The sequence below is a fragment of the Sinohyriopsis cumingii genome, chromosome 18, assembly GCF_028554795.1.
Source record: "Sinohyriopsis cumingii isolate HCF-2022 chromosome 18, ASM2855479v2, whole genome shotgun sequence".
In the NCBI taxonomy this organism is placed as follows: Eukaryota; Metazoa; Mollusca; class Bivalvia; order Unionida; family Unionidae; genus Sinohyriopsis; species Sinohyriopsis cumingii.
Genome location: NC_142978.1, coordinates 51,191,654 through 51,209,739, shown reverse-complemented (window position 1 = coordinate 51,209,739; position 18,086 = coordinate 51,191,654). Strand labels below are relative to the sequence as shown.

General features: G+C 32.8%; 1 protein-coding gene across 1 annotated transcript in view; it reads left to right on the top strand.

Annotated features, from left to right (window-relative positions):
• The window catches only part of LOC149776628 (uncharacterized), a 36,232-nt gene extending 20,328 nt beyond the window's left edge, over nucleotides 1-15,904 (top strand). Inside the window, exons 5-7 of the mRNA XM_089942481.1 lie at nucleotides 10,556-10,641; nucleotides 12,794-12,920; nucleotides 13,268-15,904. Of these exons, the coding sequence (XP_089798607.1) occupies nucleotides 10,556-10,641; nucleotides 12,794-12,920; nucleotides 13,268-13,324 (270 nt within the window). The 3' untranslated portion in view covers nucleotides 13,325-15,904. The remainder of the gene's footprint in view (nucleotides 1-10,555; nucleotides 10,642-12,793; nucleotides 12,921-13,267) is intronic.
• The last annotated feature ends 2,182 nt before the right edge of the window (nucleotides 15,905-18,086 follow it).

Genomic DNA, 18,086 nt, shown 5'->3' with positions numbered 1-18,086 from the left:
TTATTTCAGTCAAATCTTCAATTTTTATGGTCATATTACTCACATTATCACCTACCTACATGCAGATAATTCCAATTATCACCTACATGAAAGCAATTCCAAACTCTTGTAACACCTACATGCAGGTAATTCTAATTATTACCTACATGGAGGTAATTCCAAACTCATGTAACACCTACATGCAGGTATTTCTAATTATCATTTCATTGCAAGTAATTCCAAACTCTTGTAACACCTACATGCAGATAATTTTAATTATCATCTACATGCAGGTAATTCTAAACTCTTGTAACACCTACATGCAGGTAATTCCAAATTCTGGTAACACCTACATAAAGGTAATTCCAAACTCTTATAACACCTACATGCAGATAATTCCAAACTCTTGTAAACACAATCATAAAAAGTTATTGTAACCTACGACACTTGAGGAAAGGTGGCATATGGTTTTGAATCAGATGTAGGCGACCTGGTCTTCTCTTTGTTTCACTAAATATATGTGTAAAATTTACAGCGCAATGTATGCTAATAACGGCTTATATGGGAAGCACGTCCACATTTTTCACATCAAAACAGCTAAACTCCCGAATCCTCGACTACTGCGTACTTTTTTCCAAGGCATTTGATGATTGTATAAGACAGTATTGATGACGCTTTGAGACGGCTGTCTAGCACACGCTTCAACAAAAAAGACCTGTTTCAAAACCATTTGACAAGAACGTCCATCTTCTGTTCTCCCAAACACAGCAATAAATGTTTTATTTACTCTTATACCAGACTTTTATAACACAGCATTGGATGTTTTATTTACTCTTATACCAATCTTGTATAACACAGAATTGAATGTTGTAGTTACGCTTCTACAAGACTTGTATAACACAGAATTGAATGCTTTAGTTACTCTTATACCAGACTTGCATAACACAGAACTGAATGTTGTAGTTACTCTTACACCATACTTGTATAATATAACAGTGAATGTTCTAGTTAGTCATATACCAGATTTGTATAACACAGCATTGAATGTTTTAGTTACTCTCATACCAGACTTGTATAACAAAATATTGACTGTTGTAGTTACTCATATACCAGACATATAATAAGGCATTGAATGTTTTAGTTCCTCATATACCAGACTTGTATAACAAAGTATTGAATGTTTTAGTTACTTCTATACCAGATTTGTATAACACAGTATCGAATGTTGTAGTTACTCATAACCCAGACTTGTATAACACAGTATTGAATGTCGCAGTTACTCATAAACCAGACTTTTACAACACAGTATTGAATGTTGTAGTTACTCCTATACCAGAGTTGTATAACACAGTATTGACTGTTGTAGTTACTCATATACCAGACTTGTATAACAAAGTATTGAATATTTTAGTTACTTCTATACCAGACATGTATAACACAGTATCGAATGTTGTAGTTATATACCAGACTTGTATAAAACAGTATTGAATGTTATAGTTACTCTTATACCAAACTTGTATTGCACAGCATTGAATGTTGTAGTTCCTCATATGCCAGACATGTATAACAAAGTATTTAATTTTTTAGTTATTCTTATACCAGATTTATATAACACAGTATTGAATGCTTTAGTTACTCTTATCCCAGACTTGCAAAGCACAACAGTGAATGTTGTAGTAACTCTCATAACACAGAATTGAATGTTTTAGTTACTCCCATACCAGACGTGTATATCATGGTATTAAATGTTGTAGTTACTCTCACACAGACATGTATAACACAGTATGGAATGCCTTAGTTACTCTCGTACCAGACTTTTTTTTTGTATAACACAGTATTGAATGTGTTAGATTCTTTCATATCAGACTTATATAACACAGTGTTGAATATTTTAGTTACTTTTACACTAGAGTTACATAACACAATATTGAATGCTGTGTGATACAAGTATGGTATAACACAGTTTTGAATGCCTTATTTAATCTTACACAATACATGCATAACACAGCATTAAAGACTTGAGCTAATCTTACACAGACTTGCATAACACATTATTGTATATTTTAGTTACTCTTATACCAGACGTGTATAACACAGTATTGAATGTTTTTGTTATTTTCATACCAGACTTGCATAACACAGAATTGAATGATTTAGTTGCTCTTATACCAGACTTGTATAACACAGTATTGAATGTTTCAGTTCCTTTGATATCAGACTTGTATCACACAGTATTAAATTGTTTAGTTGCTCATATACCAGACTTGAATAACACAGTATTAAATGTTTAGTTACTTTTATACCAGACTTGCATAACACAATATTGAATGCTGTGTGATGCAAACCTGGTATAAGAGTAACTAAAACATTCACTGTTGTGTTATACAAGTCTGGTACAAGAGTAACTAAAACATTCACTGTTGTGTTATACAAGTCTGGTATAAGAGTAACTAAAACATTCACTGTTGTGTTATACAAGTCTGGTATAAGAGTAACTAAAACATTCACTGTTGTGTTATACAAGTCTGGTACAAGAGTAACTAAAACATTCACTGTTGTGTTATACAAGTCTGGTACAAGAGTAACTAAAACATTCACTGTTGTGTTATACAAGTCTGGTATAAGAGTAACTAAAGCATTAAATACTGTCTTACACAAGTCTGGTACGAGAGTAACGAAAACATTACATACTGTGTTATACAAGTCTGGTCTAAAATTACCTAGAACATTCAGTGTTGTGTTATACAAGTCTGGTATAAAAGTAACTAAAATATTCTTTGTTGTGTTATGCAAGTCTGGTATAAGAGTAACTACGACATTCAATTTTGTGTTATACCAGACTTTTATAACACAGTATTGAATGCTTTAGTTACCCTTACACCAGACGTTTAACACAGCATTGAATGTTTTAGTTACTTTTACACCAGACGTTTAACACAGCATTGAATGTTTTAGTTACTTTTACACCAGACGTTTAACACAGTATTGAATGTTTTAGTTACTTTTACACCAGACGTTTAACACAGTATTGAATGTTTTAGTTACTTTTACACCAGACGTTTAACACAGTATTGAATGTTTTAGTTACTTTTACACCAGACGTTTAACACAGTATTGAATGTTTTAGTTACTTTTACACCAGACGTTTAACACAGTATTGAATGCTTTAGTTACCCTTACACCAGGCGTTTAACACAGCATTGAATGTTTTAGTTACTTTTACACCAGACGTTTAACACAGCATTGAATGTTTTAGTTACTTTTACACCAGACGTTTAACACAGTATTGAATGTTTTAGTTACTTTTACACCAGACGTTTAACACAGTATTGAATGTTTTAGTTACTTTTACACCAGACGTTTAACACAGTATTGAATGTTTTAGTTACTTTTACACCAGACGTTTAACACAGTATTGAATGTTTTAGTTACTTTTACACCAGACGTTTAACACAGTATTGAATGCTTTAGTTACCCTTACACCAGGCGTTTAACACAGCATTGAATGTTTTAGTTACTTTTACACCAGACGTTTAACACAGCATTGAATGTTTTAGTTACTTTTACACCAGACGTTTAACACAGTATTGAATGTTTTAGTTACTTTTACACCAGACGTTTAACACAGTATTGAATGTTTTAGTTACTTTTACACCAGACGTTTAACACAGTATTGAATGTTTTAGTTACTTTTACACCAGACGTTTAACACAGCATTGAATGTTTTAGTTACTTTTACACCAGACGTTTAACACAGTATTGAATGTTTTAGTTACTTTTACACCAGACGTTTAACACAGTATTGAATGTTTTAGTTACTTTTACACCAGACGTTTAACACAGTATTGAATGTTTTAGTTACTCTAACACCAGACGTTTAACACAGCATTGAATGTTTTAGTTACTCTTATATCAGATTCACATGATTCAAACAGTGAATGCATTAGTCACTTTAATGATGCAGCAGTCCATAAATAATCATTACAAAAATAAAGAGAATATAAACAACGATGAAATTTTATCCAAATACAGTAAGTAGGCTTAAAGTTACGAGATTTCAGTTCTTTGGGGTATGGGGGATAACTCTTCACAATTTGATTATCTTTTCTTGACTTGGTTGCATCCCAGATGAGGAATATCAATTTTAAACTAATTTAAATTTTCTTTTACAGTGCATATAACCTTTGTTTTTCAATAAGATCAAATAAAGTATGTTCATCGTCAGATAAATACATTTGTAAATGAGAAGGAATAAATATTATACTATTGACAAAATAAATTTAATTTTATTATGAAATGAATCTGTGAGTTTTGTGAAAATTGAACGAGAAAACGCTAAAGTGACTTATGAATAAAGTCAGCTTGGAAGAATGATGGGATTGGATGAAATTTAAATTTTATATAAATCATTTAATTTCAATTTACAGTGCATCTAAAATTATTCAAAGTCTTAACTCTGTGTATAACGCGATATTCTATAGCTTTCTTTGTAAAAGAAATACCTTTAATTTGTAATATAAAATATCATTAAAAATAGAAGAAATATATTGTTTCTCTTCTATGACACTATCAAAAGTAATGAAAAAAACGAGATTGACTTAACTTATAGACCTGAAAATTGTAAAACTTAGGTATGTCGAGACGTTCTTAACATATTTTCGTAACGTAGCGCCAGTACTTCACGCCGTGAAAATATAAATTCAACTCTAAGTAGCCAATACAGGGAACTATTATTCCTATTCTATCTATAGGTGAGTAAAACCATGATTTTTGCCTCATTTCACATGTAACTTTGCACCATATTTACCATCACAACAACACTAAAGGCGTCATTAGAGAATGGAACAATTCTTCTCAATTATTCCATTGTACAAATTATCAGTCCCTATCACAAATACTTCACATGGAGATGCACAATCAATCAACAATTAGATTTTAGTAGAAACTGCTTGGCGACATGTCCACTCGTGCGGTGCTGACCTGAACTCATGAAGCGAAACCATGCTTCTTTATATCTGATAAGCATTGTACTCTGTGACGTTCGCTCAAATCAAATGGCTAATTACTCGGGCAAAAGGAATAGTTCCCCAAACTGACTTCCCATAATCAAAGTAATCACACAAATCTAATAAATGTTTGAAGTGGAGAGCTATATGCAAATGGCATATACCCCAAATGTTTTACATTACCCACGCCTTCAAATGATTACTCGTCCTCGAGTGATACAAGCGTCACGTTAATTTGGTCGTAAATCAAAAAGATAATTACTACCCTGAAATCATCAACCAACCTGATTCGTGATTCCCAAACATGATTAAGATAAAACTCTGAATCAATGTACTTGTTTCCTACTACCCGTCACCAAACATTTAAATACAGATTTGTTGAATCACGCGTCGCTTAGAAATAAACTAAATATCAACAATGTAAACAAATTATCTAAAACTGAATCGAACATGACACTGATCTGACCGGCCAACCAGGACGCAAACTCTCTAACAACAGCCTTCGAAATACACCGTGGGAAAGGGTTCTCAACACTTAGGTCTCTAACAAGTCAGACAAATGTAACACAGGATCATCCATGTTTACCACGTCGGGCCCAGGTCGGAGATTACGTTTCCACCGGGATAACACGTCTCCCAAAAGACCTTAGCGCACCTGCACGAAATATATTCGTCGCCATCAGTACTTGTCAGCAGATCATATCTTCTTACATTTAACTCGCCACTAATTGACCAATGATACAGCGACCTTACTTCAGAAAGCAGATTCCTAACACTATCTTTAAAGTTACAATTAACCAGTGATATGTAGTATCACATGTCCATGCTGCTAAATACTTATTTTACATGTGTTATGAACAGTCCTTCAGAAATACCCTATGAACACTGATCTTTCTGAGCAGACGATATAATCTATTCACGATGGAAACCAAAGTGGACTATTACCAATGCTAAGATGATGGCCAACAATTTTTCAAGTACACTGTATGAAAGCTTTCAAACTGGCAAGTCTCTAAAAAGTCAATAAAATTTAGCACAACACTATCCCAGTTTACCACGACGGAAACACAGGTCATAGAATCGGGACTTCAACGTCCAGACTGGGGCACCACAAATCATCGTCCACAGACTAATGCTAGTCACGACACTACCTTCCCACATCTATATCACCACTAGTACTAATTCTAAAAGGCAGAAAACTGTCTAATAATATCCAAACAATCATAATCTAACAAACTACCTCTCTTACAAACAACTAACTCTAACGGCAGGACATTCCATCTACTTATCTCCAAAATCAAATTTGTATTGCCGTCTGGTTCCCTCAAAATCACCCCACCCACCATTTTAATTGACCGGCAATCTGGTTCCAAGCAGCAAACAACGACTTCTAAAACTTTCCTGACTAAACAGTGCATACTATCAATTCTACAAAATATCCATATTAAAAAGATCTACCATCACGTAACTAACTCGGAATTAAATTAAAATCACACTATGTACTATCACTGTATTAATGGGATTTTAATGGACACGATACTAATCTATCGCTTATTCAGAGCAGAACGAGTCAAAACTAGTTATGGGATTTTAATGGATACGGTTCTTCACTGGTGTGTGTGTGATTTGGATTTGTAACGTAGTTTTCAATTTTATTTTTAGTCATATCGCTACGATGCCTGCAATGTGGCAGTTTTTAGTGATGTCTAGCAATGGGGCATCATGCCGCAGATATGTAGCATGATGTCCCACCCAGTCACATTATCCTGACACCAGGCCGACCAGTCCTAACACTAACCTTTTAATGCTGAGCACAAAACGAGGCAGCTGTTATAGTACCATTTTGTATGTCTTTGGTAAGATTCGGCCGGGGATCGAACCCACGACCTCCCGCATCCTCTTCACTGGTTAATCAAAGGTTAAAGCAATACTTTCACGAACAACCAATGCAAAGGATGTCGTCGCCAAATTATTCTGATCATTTCAGTTCCTTCGAGTTAGTTGGCTAGGGAAAATCAGTCTTTTTGCTCTGCTGCGATCCAACACGTACAAAGCTCATTCTAGTCTGACTGACCGACCCAGTTTTCTAAAGCTCTTAGCACCACGCATCGACTGCTCATTCTTTTTATCATCTTGTGTGTGTGTGTGTGTGTGTGTGTGTGTGTGTGTGTGTGTGTGATTTGAATTTTTAACGTAGCTTTAAGAATTTGTTAGTCATATCGCTACGATGCCTGCAGTGTGGCAGTTTATAGTGATGTCTAGCACTGGGGCATCATGCCGTAGACATGTAGCACGATGTCCCACCCATTCACATCATCCTGACACCAGTCCGACCAGTCCTAACACTAACCTCTTAATGCTGAGCGCCAAGCGAAGCAGCTGTAATATCATTTTGTATGTCTTTGGTATGAATCGACCGGAGATCGAACCGAGGCGGACGCTTTAACCACTAGGCCACCGGAGCGGTTTTTTATCATCTTTGCATTATCCCAATAGTAACCAGGAACGTCCCACCAATACCCAACTCGTAACCAAATGAAGCATCTGTTCAAAGAAAATATTGTATTATATACAACAAGAGTTATATGAATACAAAGTAGTGCACAAATAATGGACGAGCGGGTTCTTGTTCTATTGTGAACAAATGACGGAAACACAATGTGATGTGAGATTAACATGGCGTACGGATTTGGTAAAGAAATTACATATATCCTGGTAGATTTATGCAAGGCTGTTCTGAGGGAAATAAGTTAGTTGTGCGTGGAGATAATGGATAATAATAATAATAATAATAATAATAATAAATAATAATAATCATAACAATAATAATAATAATAATAATAATAATAATAATAATAATAATAATGAATCTAATTACTTGGGTAGATATTAGCTCACAATTTGCGTCGGATGTAAAACGGACCACAAGCTGTAATTTTGATAAGACTTCAACCGGACGGTAAGAATTTTTTTATAGGCCAAACTCACAATGAGTTTTTAGTTGTTGTATCCGCTATCGTTCGTTACGTGTGCGTTCTATGTTATCCACCCAAGTCAGAGTCAGTCGGTAACATCTAACTGAATGTCCATTGGAAATGTAGTCGTTGGCGACTTTCTTTTGTTGCGATTGTTGCATTTGTGATTATTCATTTGCTTTCTGAAATCAATGGATTTGCTAACATATTGATTGGCATCGATCTTAAATGTCAGAAGATAGATTTAATTATTAGCTTGACATCCTAACTTTTGACTGAACGTGTAGTTAACTCCTGTTGTCAATGAGTACAAAGTACATTATTATTATTCAATGAATACTATTGCACGATGTACTTTATTCAACAGCGAGTACTAGGACACGGTATTCTTTATTAATCAAAGAATACTATAACACGATAAACTTGTATTAATTAATGACTAGTATAGCTAGAAATACTTTTATTAATCAATGATTACTATAGGAAGAAATACCTTTATTACTCAATGAGTACTATGGGAAGATAATATTTTTTATTAATCAATGAGTACTATAGCACGATATAAAAGCATTAATCAACGAGTACTATGGCACAATATGCTTTTATTAATCAGTGAGTACCTTGGCATCGTATAAATTTATTAATCAGGAGTACTATGGCACGATATACTTTTATTAGTCAGTGAGCCCTTTGGCATGATAGACTTTTATTAATCAGTGAGTGCTAAGTAACGATATGTTTTTATTAATCAGTGAATACCTTGGCATTATATAATTTTATTAATCAGGAGTACTATGGCACGATATACTTTTATTAATCAGTGAGCACTTTAGCACGATAGACGTTTATTAATTAAGGAGTGCTACGTCACGATATGCTTTTATTAATCAGTGAGTAACTTGGCATGATATAATTTTATTAATCAGGAGTACTATGGCACGTTATACTTTTATTAATCAGTGAGCACTTTGGCATGATAGACTTTGATTAATCAGTGAGTGCTACATCACGATATAATTTTATTATTCAGTGAGTACTTTGGCATGATATACTTTTATTAATCAGTGAGTGCTATGGCACGATAGGCTTTTATTAATCAGGGAGTACTTTGGCATGATATTTTTATTAATCAATTAGTACTATGATACGATATACTTTTATTAATCAATGATTACTTTGGAACGATATGCTTTTATTCATTGTCACGAGTCCATGCTCTTAAAAATAAATAACAGAAAAAGGGTGAAAGAAAACAAGCTTTGTAAAATTTAACAAATAATTTATTTCTCTAGAATAAAAGTGGATCCTGAGAAAAAATAACTTACGGTATCGCGAATTAAATCCCAAAATAATCCAAGAATTATAGACACAAGTCCTAATAATGAAAAGTCCTGAATAAAACTCAGTTCAAGTCCCTAAGAGATCCAGAATTGAAGGTGAGGAGGTGTCTGTTATAACCTGCATGTATCAGCAGTCTCTTGTTGAATCAATAAATATTATTCCAGGTTTGAATTCAGTATAAATTCCACTGAATGTCTTTATCCAAGAATTTTATGAGGGCACTATTGTAGCTTCAGAGAAAATAATCACTTGAATTCAATTATTTTAAGAAATTAAAATTCAGCCCAAACTGGTCACAACATAATACAACTTAAAGTGCCAGATGTTAAACACGACTGGTAAAATCCTCACAGTCACAAGATTATATAGTTCTCTGCTTGACCTCAAGTCACAATTAACATTTTCTAAAACAAGCATTACATAATGGAAGAAAACCCGCCTAGAATGATCCAATGAGACTTGTTTATTTACAACGCAATAGCCTACAACATTCACTTAGGAATCTCCAAAACTCTGACCCAGATCAATATATTTACTCCTTCTAGTCTACCTAAATAATAATCCTGATAATAAGCCCATACACGTAAAGGATAATGAGGCTATTTATAGTTGTTTACATAAATGAAATAAAAAAAGGCGACCAGGTCAAGCAGAAATGAACTCAGTTTTGGACAAGGTCAAGCCCAGCATACAATGTTACATTAGAATAGCATGTAATGAAATAAAAAAATTAAAACTAGCAAACAAACAATTAAATTAAATATATATCACACTTTCCCTGATAAAGGAAAAGAAAGATGTATTAAATAAAGCTTTCTTTTGCTATAAGTCAAATATACATGTGATTAAAAAACATAAGTTGAAATCTTATGAATGACACAAATTAGACATGAAACAATATATTTATATACACGTGAAAGTGCATCTCCTAATCAATTGTCATTTCCCTTGATGTTCCTGATGTCAATATTATATTCCTGCAACAAAAAACTCAAATTTAATAATCTCTGATTTTGTTTTACATCTTGCCGTTGAAAATAATACAGCATACAATGTTTCATTACGATTGCATGTAATGGAATAACAAAATTAAAACTAACAAACAAACAATTAAATAAATATACATATCATCATTAATGCGTATTATGGCACGATATATTTTTATTAATCAGTAAGTGCTATGGTACGATATACTTTAATTCATTTTCACTTTTGATACTTTATTTATGATTTCCTTTTGTATATTGCAAACAGTACCTGAAACTTGTAAGTAAGTACGCATGCCTGAAGCCATCACATCATAGCGGAGGTCTCTCAGCCGGATCTATATTGTGTATAGTGTAAGTAAGTTATCTTTGTCAATCAGCCTGTCAGTTATCTTATAATTGGTAAATTTGTAAGTTCTGGACAGTATTTAACTAAACATACAGTTAGTCTTCTCCTTGAAATGAAAGCTTTCTCCGAATTTCAGAGATCTTGGAAATTGTGCAAATTTTAAGGCCTGGTGGATCTTTTCTCGTCAGAATTATTATTTTCCCTACGAAAGCTTGATTTTGTACTGGTCAGAATTATTGTGTTCCCTACTAAAGCTTGGTGTTTTACTCGTCAGAATTATTGTTTTCCCTACCAAAGCTAGAGTTTTTACTAGTCAGAATTATTGTGTTACCTAAGAAAGATTGACTTTTTTACTCGTCAGAATTACTGTTTTCGCAACGAAAGCTTGATTTTTTTCTTACCAGAATTATTGTTTTTCCTACAAAAGCTTGATATTTTTACTCGTTAGAATTATTGTTTTCCCTACGAAAGCTTGGTTTCTTACTCGTCAGAGTTATTGTTTTCCCTACGAATACTTGATTTTTTTCTCTCGTCAGAATTATTGTTTTCCCTTCTTTTGAAAGCTGAATTTTTTTCTCGTCAGAATTGTTACGAAAGGTGGTACTTGTTATGATGAGATTTCCCTCATAACTTAAGAAATCGTGTCAGTGCTAACGGTGTAGATACATCTACATTCTTGGGGAGGCTGAACGGGAGGTAACGGGAGCGACTGTAATGAAAGACAGAGCCCTCTGATTCTCGATGAGCGAATTTTATTTAAATAATTGATATATTTTGAGATAAATCTTTAAAGCCTTTATATTTTAAATACACGAAATACATTTAAGATTACACTTTTACGTCGAGCTTACCAACATCATACATTTGTATAATTTCTGCATTTTAGAATATAATACAGATAATTAAATCTCGATTAAATTCATGATATCCAAAGAGTATAAAATTCTTTTGTTGCGATATAATGCAACAATCGTTTTGAAAAAATGTATTTGACTAAAATTAAAAAGAGAGTACTAATATGGAATAGGTTACTAAAACATTATTCTTTATTACTTAAAGAATATTTTATTTCCACATTAAATCTAAACATGAAGTTTGTAGCGAATTCTTCTTTTCCAATAATACATACCATAAATATAAATGAATATAAATTCTTTGAAACAATTAAACATTCCATTACAATATAATATAAAATAGAAAGAACTCCCAGCTTTCCACCAAGTCTAAATTGCTGACCTTTTGGATACAAGAAACTTGTTTTTCAATGGGTTTTGCACTTGCTCGTAAAGCGCAATCTTATTAAAATAGTATACAGTTGTAGTTAAGAAATAGATAACATTAATCTCAATATATGTTAGTGTACAATTACTTTCTATCTCATTTGATGAAAAATTACTTTTAATACAATTTAGAGAACATTTCAGTCTGAATACTTTTACTCAAAAATTCTCTCCTAATAGAATTATTGTTTTCCCTACGAGAGCTTTAATTTTTATTCGTCAGAAATATTGTCATCCCTACAAAAGCTTGACTTTTTTCTCGTCAGAATTATTGTGTTTCCTACGAAAGCTTGATTTTTTTACTCGTCAGAATCATTGTGTTCCCTACTAAAGCTTGATTTTTGTTTCTCTTCAGAATTATTGTGATCCGTACAAAAGCTTGATTTTTTCTTGCTAGAATTATTATGTTCCCTATAAAAGCTTAATTTTTTCTCGTCATAATTATTGTTTTCCTTACGAAAGCTTGATTTTTTTTCTCGTCAAAATTATTGTTTTCCATTCGAAAGCTTGATTTTTTTTCTCGTCAAAATTATTGTTTTCCCTACGGAAGCTTGACTTTTTACTCATCAGAATTATTGTTTTCCCTACGAAAGCTTGATTTTTTACTCGTCGGAATTATTGTGTTCCCTACGAAAGCTTGAAGTTTCCTCTAGCGAAAATGTGTATTTCTTGCCGTTTGAAAAAGATGGTCGATTGGTCGTTAAATTTCAGAGCTATAAATAATTGATCGATAATAAGTTTTTAAAAGTTGAGGTACGATCCTCCAAGTTTTCATATTTGCGTACAAGTCACTATTTATTTATCACCGACACACTCAGTAAAGTTCGTTCAAATCCATGGAAACTCCATCAGCAATTCAATCCGTTCGTCATTTCAGGTTTTTTGGTCTTCTTGCCGTCTACCTATCTGGTGGAATTGCGTTTCAGATTTTTGTAAGAAAAGAATCTGGACAACGAGTTATTCCGAATATATCTTTGTGGAGCAAAGTACCTGGCCTTGTGAAAGTGAGCATTTATGTCACCAATGATAGTAAATAAATAAAATAAATAAATTAAAAAAAATTAAAAATTATAATATTGGTTGTTATTTTAAAAAAGTTCAACCTATATTAACAAAATACTATATAAATAAGAAACCTACTCTATGATATAACACAAAATCACGACTAGCTGCTCATTCACGATCCTTGTTATTTCACTTAAGAAACTCATTAACAAGTTGTACTATTGCTGTTGTTGTTGCTGTTCTTACTCTTGTTTTTCTCCTCCTCCTAATCTTCTTCTTCTTCTTCTTCTTATTATTATTATTATTGTTATTGTTATTATTATTATTATTATTATTATTATTTCAGGATGGTCTCCTTTTCATCGTTCGGAGGGGGAAAAGATCTAATTACACAAATATTTGAAGGATTTGAGGGACGTATGGTGTAAACTGGTATTTTCAAGTACTCATTTTCTGAGTTTCACCTTCTTGTGGAATTCACTCAAATATGTGTCAATTATTATTAAAGCAGTTTTATTTTTCTTGCAACGTTCGTCTATAACCTGCGACTGGTCAATAGTTGTATTGCATTGTATATGATTGTATCGATTGGTATTGTCACAAATTATGCTTAATATTTTTCAGTTTCATGTTATGTTTGCCAGTCATTACAATGTCTTACAGTTCACAGCTGTATCATATAGTTTGTTGATATTATTTGTTGTGTTTAATATTGTAATACCCGTGATGTCTTCTTCATATGTATGAGTCACAATCAAAACAAAATCTGTCCGTCGCCATTATTTTAGTGCCTGTGATCAGGGCCATAGAGAGCGATCACGGATCCTGCGTAACAAACAGCTGGACCTCTGATAGTTCTTATTCAAAAAAGTTTTCTTTTATGCAGTTAAAAAGTGTTGATAGGCCCGGGCCCCCTTATGGCCATTACCAATATTTTTGTACCTGTGATGTCTACTTTATATGCATAATTCTTAATCAGAACAAATTCTATCCGTAACCAATATTTTTGTACCTGTGATGTCTACTATAAATGCATAATTCTCAATCATAACAAAATCTGCCCGTTATCAATATTTTTGTACCTGTGATTCTATTTTAAATGCATAATTCTCAAATCATAACAAAATCTATCAGTTACCAATAATTTTGTACCTGTGATGTCTACTTTAAATGCATGATTTTCAAATCATAACAAAATCTATCAGTTACCAATATGTTTGTACCTGTGATGTCTACTTTAAATGCATAATTCTCAAATCATAGCAAAATCTATCAGTTACCAATATTTTTGTACCTGTGATGTCTACTTTAAATGCATAATTCTCAATCAGAAAAAATTCTATCCGTTACTAAAAATGTTGTACCTGTGATGTCTACTTCAAATGCATAATTCTCAAATCATGACAAAATCGGCCCGTTACCAACATTTTTGTACCTGTGATGTCTACTTTATATGCATAATTCTCAATCATAACAAAATCTATCCGTTACTAATATTTTAGTTCTGGAAGCACTATGCTATCTGCATTTGTACTTATTTCTGGTAATCCGTAAAAAGTTGCAAATATATTTTAGTTGGACATTTGTGGTAATGCAAGCATATTCGATTTTGTGGTAATGCAAGCATATTCGATTAATGTTAGATGGCTTGACATCCAGATAAAATAATGCGAAAGCGCTCAACCCAAAGCAGCAACTAATTATATGTTGTAATCACTTATGCACCAATTTGCAAACGTAAGACAATATGTAGTGACTTATTAACTAACCCTTCGTATGTTTTTTCAGTTTAATAATGTATTACTAATTAACGTTAATTGTTGCATTAGCAAAATTTTGCTTGAATTTGTAGCTTTCTTATCATGATTGGAGACGTCTGCCGGGATCGTGGTTGATTTTAATTTTCGTTTTAACTACATTTCCTCTTCATGCATATGTTAGAAGAAAGAGTCACGACAGACCGCATATTAATAGCTGTATTCATGTTTCACTGTTGTTGCTCTGGTGTTGTTGGTCGTCTTACGCATTTTTTAGACAGCATTCTTGAAAATATATTTTCCGTGACTTAAATATGATAAAATAGGTTGGCATGTAGTTTTAAATTTCTGACAAAGAATAGGACATGAGATGGAAAACTATAGAAAGAATGAAGGTCATCGCATGATTTACCATACACTGTATAAATCGGCTTAGCCTTTTTAGAAGACATTTTATTGATAGTATACGTGCTAGAATAACAAAAAAGAACTGCTGACAGATTACATCTGAAAAATGAGTGAAAGTTAAATATAATTTCATAATTGTTTAGGAGCAATCAAATTTGTCAGTGCTGTTTTACAGTTTATTACTCTCTAACTCTTTCACATGTGCCCGCTTCCTATTAATTTTATCATCAGTTACAAACGATCCGTTTTGCACTGCATATTGCCATTTTACATTGCATATTGCCATTTTACATTGCATATTGCCATTTTACACTGCATATTGCCATTTTACACTGCATATTGCCAGAACCATGTCTTTTAAGATTTAATGCACATTCAATCACCATGTTTAAGAAGTCATTGGTACTTTCATTTGATCCCATCTTATTATATTTTGTCGGCCTTTGCCGAGGAAAAGATATTTTTGAATACAGTTCATCGTGTTTGTATTGCTTGACAGTTTCTTTTTAAGTAAGCACAGAAAGTTTGAAAAAAGTTCTTATTCAACACGAGTATATATTATTGTTAATCAAATACAAGAAATCAAATTTATAATCTCCGAGATTTGTGAAACCAATTATTATACCAAAATGAAATCTACTCGCATACCGTATTATTTCTATATAGTGAAAGAAAACTACGTAATATTGTCTTTGTCATCAGACAATCGTTAACCACATTTAATGCTCCTATTGGCTCATTACAGATTTGCACACAGGCTTGTAGCTGACATTTTAATTTAAAGAATCGACTAGTTGTACAAGCCATTTGACGATTGATTTGACGCAGACATATCTGAAAACTTATATCATTCGTATTTCGAAAAGTTAATAAATCAAATTTATTAATTTTAATAATGTTACTTATACATATGATTTAGTTTAACATACCCTTTGTTTTTAACTATTATTATTCCCTTTGTTTTTGACTATCATCGTTCCCTGTGTTTTGGACTATCAACATTCACTTGATTTTGGACTATGAAATTAAACTCCATATATATCTTTATAAATAACTTGCAGAAAGAATTTCATTCTTTTTATGTTTCCTTAGTAATTTATACTTGCTCACTGAAATTCAAGGTTTTATTTATTTTGTATGGTATCTTTCCAAGTTCTTAAAATAGCATCCATAATTACAAATTATACACCAATGTTAAAAATTATCGTTGAACCATTTGTTTCCTTGTTGTAATACAACGGACTGAATACAATATATTCAGGGATTTAGTTAAAGTAATCATCAGTTCTGATCGTTAAAGAATCATATGTTCCAAAATTTTATAACGCTAGGCCTTAATTCCTTAGAAAGATGACTTTTTTGCCGTATAATTTGTCCACTTTATTGATAAAAAGAGGTTTCCAGTGAACATAGGTGAGATGGCCAGTCATTTTATTCAATCTAGAAGACTTTGAACATTCGACAACAATATTAAATTTATGTCATTTTTAACCCTCCGTCTTGATCATCACTTACAATACTACATCACTTTTTGTGATCACCCTTTCGACTAATAAATTTAGAAAGAATATTCGAAATGTTTGAAGCAGATCCTTCTGCCTGATAAGAGTTAAGCAATGAAAAAGTATGGACAAAGCAAACAATATTATCATTGATATTTCTAAATGACTAGTTTATTGTTATATCATTCATTAGTCTAACGTGTTTGTCATTTATCAACGTAATATTGTGTGTGCTATGACCGAATGTTATTCCAAGAGTTAAGAGGTTTTTTTTAATCTTCCTAGCAATACCTTCTGGGATCTCTAGGTCTTCGTAATAATCATTTTGTAACCAATAAATACTAATTGTTTGTGTGCCATTTTTTGCTTCAGAGTTTGCTTAAAGTCTAGAGATCAGGAGAAACTTCACTCTATATATAACGCCGTGCAAATATACTTAACATCGCCATCTAACACAAGTCTAGTATCTAACGCCCTGCAGATATACTTAACATCGTCATTTAGAATAAATCTAATATCTAACGCCGTGCAAAGAGACGTATCATCGTTATCTAAAATAAGTCTTGTATCTAACGCCGAGCAAATTACTTAACATCGCCATCAAACACGAGTCTAGTATCTAACGCCCTGCCAATATATTGAACATTGCCATCTAGAATAAGTATAATATCTAACGCCCTGCAAATATACTTAACATCGTCATCTAGTTATATAGACTAAGTCTAATATCTAAGGCCGTGCAATGAGACGTATCGTCGTTATCTACAATAAGTCTAGTATCTAACGCCGTGCAAATATACTTAACATCACATCGCCATCTAACACAAGTCTAGTATCCAAAGCCGTGCAAATATATTTAACATCGTCATCTAGAATAAGTCTAATATCGAACGCCATGCAAAGAGACGTATCATCGTCATCTAGAATAAGTCTAATATCTAACGCCGTGCAAAGAGACGTATCATCGTCATCAAGAGTAGGTTTAGTATTTAACGCCGTGCAAAGAGACGTATCATCGTCATCTAGAATAACTCTAGTATCAAACGCCGTGCAAAGAGACGTATCATCGTCATCGAGAATAACTCTAGTATCTAACGTCGTGCAAAGAGACGTATCATCGTCATCTAGAACAAGTCTAGAATCATCCGTATACTGACTTATTAATATTAGGAATTATTGCAATACAGTCTACTCTATGTGTCATGATAAAAGAGTTGAACCATTTAAAGATAGCTGGACTTATTCTAGGGACTGAATTGATTTGCTGATTTGATTTCGCAATAGAAAGTTAGTGTATAGAATAAAACGGACTTTCAAAGTTAAGTAAGAGTAACATTTCGAAAGATTTCAATAATTAGCGGAGATGGTCTTTAGGTGTTATGGGAATATCACATAAAGATTGGGGCACATGGGTGTCGAGTTTTAGTTAACAAACAAACACACAAGCATACACACACACACACACGCACACACACACACACACACACACACACTCGAC